The following is a 5,000-nucleotide window of genomic DNA, read 5'->3' as shown; positions in this document are numbered from 1 at the left end:
TACACAGGTACATGCACTGATACACAAACTCACACAGATATACACAGGTACATGCACTGATGCACACACACGCACACACAGATATACACAGGTACATGCACTGATGCGCACACACACACAGATATACACAGGTACATGCATTGATGCACACACACACAGATACACACAGGTACATGCACTGATGCACGCACACACACAGATATACACAGGTACATAGTACATGCACTGATGCGCGCACACACACACACACACACATATACACAGGTACATAGTACATGCACTGATGCGCGGACACACACACACAGATATACACAGGTACATGCACTGATGCACACACATGCACAGATATACACAGGTGCATGCACTGATGCACACACACACACACGCACAGATACACACAGGTACATGCACTGCTGCACACACAGATATACACTGGTACATGCACTGATGCATGCACACATATATACACAGGTACATGCACTGATGCGCACACACGCACACAGATATACACAGGTACATGCACTGATGCGCACACACACACAGATATACACAGGTACATGCACTGATGCACACACATGCACACACAGATATACACAGGTACATGCACTGATGCACACACACACACACAGATATACACAGGTACATGCACTGATGCGCACACACTCACACAGATATACACAGGTACATGCACTGATGCACACACACACACAGATATACACAGGTACATGCACTGATGCACACACACACACACAGATATACACAGGTACATGCACTGATGCGCACACACACACACACAGATATACACAGGTACATGCACTGATGCACACACATGCACACACAGATATACACAGGTACATGCACTGATGCACACACACACACAGATATACACAGGTACATGCACTGATGCGCACACACTCACACAGATATACACAGGTACATGCACTGATGCACACACACACACAGATATACACAGGTACATGCACTGATGCACACACACACACACAGATATACACAGGTACATGCACTGATGCACACACACACACACACAGATATACACAGGTACATGCACTGATGCACACACACACAGATATACACAGGTACATGCACTGATGCACACACACACACACACACAGATATACACAGGTACATGCACTGATGCGCACACACACACAGATATACACAGGTACATGCACTGATGCACACACACACACAGATATACACAGGTACATGCACTGATGCGCACACACACACACATACACACACACAGGTACATGCACTGATGCGCACACACACAGATATACACAGGTACACGCACTGATGCACACACACACAGATATACACAGGTACATGCACTGATACACACACACACACACATACAGATATACACAGGTACATGCACTGATGCGCACACACACACACAGATATACACAGGTACATGCACTGATGCACACACACACAGATATACACAGTACATGCACTGATGCGCGCGCACACACACACATATACACAGGTACAAGCACTGATGGGCACACACACACACATACACACACACAGGTACATGCACTGATGCGCACACACACAGATATACACAGGTACATGCACTGATGCACACACACGCACACACAGATATACACAGGTACATGCACTGATACACACACACACACACACACAAATACACACAGGTGCACACACACAGTCAGACACAGGTACATGCACTGGTGCACACACACACACACACACACACACAGGTACATGCACTGATACACACACACACACACAGGTACATGCACTGATACACACACACAGGTGCACACACAGGTACATGCATTGATACACACACACACACAGGTATATGTACTGATTCACTCACACACACAGAGGTACATGCACTGATACACACACACACACACAGATGTACACAGGTACATGCACTGATGCACACACACACAGATATACACAGGTACACGCACTGATGCGCACACACACAGATATACACAGGTACATGCACTGATGCACACACACGCACACACAGGTACATGCACTGATGCACACACACACAGATATACACAGTACATGCACTGATTCGCGCGCACACACACACATATACACAGGTACAAGCACTGATGGGCACACACACACACATACACACACACAGGTACATGCACTGATGCGCACACACACAGATATACACAGGTACATGCACTGATGCGCACACACGCACACACAGATATACACAGGTACATGCACTGATGCACACACACACAGATATACACAGGTACATGCACTGATGCGCACACACACACACAGATATACACAGGTACATGCACTGATGAGCGCACACACACAGATATACACAGGTACATGCACTGATGCACGTACACACACACATAGATATACACAGGTACATGCACTGAGGCGCGCACACACACAGATTTACACAGGTACATGGTACATGCACTGATGCGCGCACACACACAGGTATACACAGGTACATGCACTAATGCGCACACACACACACACACACAGATATACACAGGTACATGCACTGATACGCACACACACACACACAGATATACACAGGTACATGCACTGATGCACACACACACACACACAGATATACACAGGTACATGCACTGATGCACCCACACACAGATATACACAGGTACATACACTGATGCACACACACGCACACAGATATACACAGGTACATACACTGATGCGCACACACACACACAGGTATACACAGGTACATGCACTGATGCACACACAAAGACACAGATATACACAGGTACATGCACTGATGCACACACGCAGATATACACAGGTACATGCACTGATGCGCGCACACACACACAGATATACACAGGTACATGCACTGATGCATGCACACAGATACACACACCAACACAAATGCACACACAGACACACACACACACAGACACACACACACAGACACATACACACACCCAACACAAATGCACACAGACACACACGCACACAGACACACACGCACACAGACACACACCAACACAAATGCACACAGACACACACGCACACACACCCAACACAAATGCACACAGACACACACGCACACACACCCAACACAAATGCACACAGACACACACGCACACAGACACACACGCACACAGACACACACCAACACAAATGCACACAGACACACACGCACACAGACACACACCAACACAAATGCACACAGACACACACGCACACAGACACACACGCACACAGACACACACGCACACAGACACACACCAACACAAATGCACACAGACACACACGCACACACACCAACACAAATGCACACACAGACACACACACTGACACAGACACACACACAAATACACATGCACACACACAGACACACACAGACACACACACACACAGATAATGATTTCACAAAAGAAAATACAGCAACATTGAAATATAGGCTGTGCTCATTTTCTCTCCATCTTCTCCCTCCCTGAGTGCAGAGAGAGAGAGAGAGAGAGAATCAGGACAAATGGGGACATCATCATCCCCCAGCACCACTCCAATCCTGAGGAACCCCCCCCCCAAACCACCCCCAGCACCACTCACCGCAATGACCACCGTGTCATCATTCTGGAAGCTGGGGAGGAACTTGTCTCCTCTCAGAATCTCCGAGTGATTGAGGGGTCGGAACCGGCACATCACCTTGATGTTACACTCGCTCAGCTGCTCCGTCATGTTGCTCAAGGGGTGGAGGGGGGAGATGGAGAGAGGGGAGACTGGGCTGAGAGTGGAGGGGAAGGGGGGGGGGGGGGGGGAAGCGGTTTGGAGAAAGAACAGAGACAGGGGCAGAAACAGATTAGTGAGCGACAGGAGGAGAAATTCGAGACGGCGAGAGAGAGAGAGAGAGAGACGGCAGAAAAAAAACAGAGGAGGGAAGGATGCTGTGACAATGGGGGGAGCAGCAGAGAGACAGAGATAAGGGGGGAGAGAGATAAATACAGGATAAAGACAACAGAAAGGCAGAGATAAATATGGGGGGGGGGAGAGAGAGAGAAATACAAGCAGAATGAGTGAACAGAGAGACAGAGATGGATACAGCAGTGGGCGGGAGGGGGAGAGAGACAGACAGAGACAGATAAATAGAAACAAAATGAGACAACAGAGAGAGGCAGAGATAGGTACAGCAGGGGGGGGAGAGAGAGAGACAGAGACAGATAAATAGAAACAAAATGAGACAACAGAGAGAGGCAGAGATAGGTACAGCAGGGGGGGAGAGAGGGAGAGAGGCAGGAAGAGTAGCGAGAAGGTAGGGGGTGGAGGGATAAACGTAGACTGGGATTGGGAGAAAGAGAGATGGGAGGAAGCAGAGAGAGAGAAACAGCGATGGAGACGTTGGAAAGGCGAGTAGCAAATGGCGAGGGAGCTGACTTGCACTCGGCGGGAGAGGGGTGGGTGGGATGAGGGTGAAGGATACTGGGATCCACCCCCTCCTCCTCCGATCGCCCTCGCTCCTGAACGAATCGCTGGCGGTGGGTGGGAGAATTTCCGCGGTGCAGTGCCGGCCTCTGTACGTGAGGGCGGAGAGATCAAATCTCGGGGGTGGGGTGGAGTGTTGGGGGGGGGGTGGGGGGGGAGGCACAGAGTTCTCGAATCTCGGCGTCAGCCTTGCGCGGTCCAGTCCCGGCCTCCCTGCGTCTCCATGTCTCTCCCTCTCTCTCTCACACACACACAGATACATACACAGATGCACACACACAGATACATACACTGATGCACACACACAGATACATACACTGATGCACACACACAGATACATGCACTGATGCACACACACAGATACATACACAGATGCACACACACAGATACATACACTGATGCACACACACAGATACATACACTGATGCACACACACAGATACATGCACAGATACACACACACACACAGGTACATGCATAGATACACACACACAGGTACATGCACTGATGCACACACACAGATACATACACAGA

The 5,000-nt window shown here is 49.2% G+C and overlaps 1 protein-coding gene across 1 annotated transcript in view; it reads right to left on the bottom strand.

Annotated features, from left to right (window-relative positions):
- The window catches only part of LOC148134628 (kinesin heavy chain-like), a 54,350-nt gene extending 49,901 nt beyond the window's left edge, over positions 1-4,449 (bottom strand). The window contains exon 1 of the mRNA XM_087985668.1: positions 3,598-4,449. Coding sequence (XP_087841794.1) covers positions 3,598-3,726 — 129 coding nt within the window. The 5' untranslated portion in view covers positions 3,727-4,449. The remainder of the gene's footprint in view (positions 1-3,597) is intronic.
- Between the last annotated feature and the right edge of the window lie 551 nt (positions 4,450-5,000).

This window comes from Chiloscyllium plagiosum, unplaced genomic scaffold, assembly GCF_037043375.1.
Source record: "Chiloscyllium plagiosum isolate Xiang-an unplaced genomic scaffold, Cpla_swu_hap1 HiC_scaffold_53Y, whole genome shotgun sequence".
Taxonomy (NCBI): domain Eukaryota; kingdom Metazoa; phylum Chordata; class Chondrichthyes; order Orectolobiformes; family Hemiscylliidae; genus Chiloscyllium; species Chiloscyllium plagiosum.
This window is presented reverse-complemented; position numbering and strand designations above follow the sequence as displayed.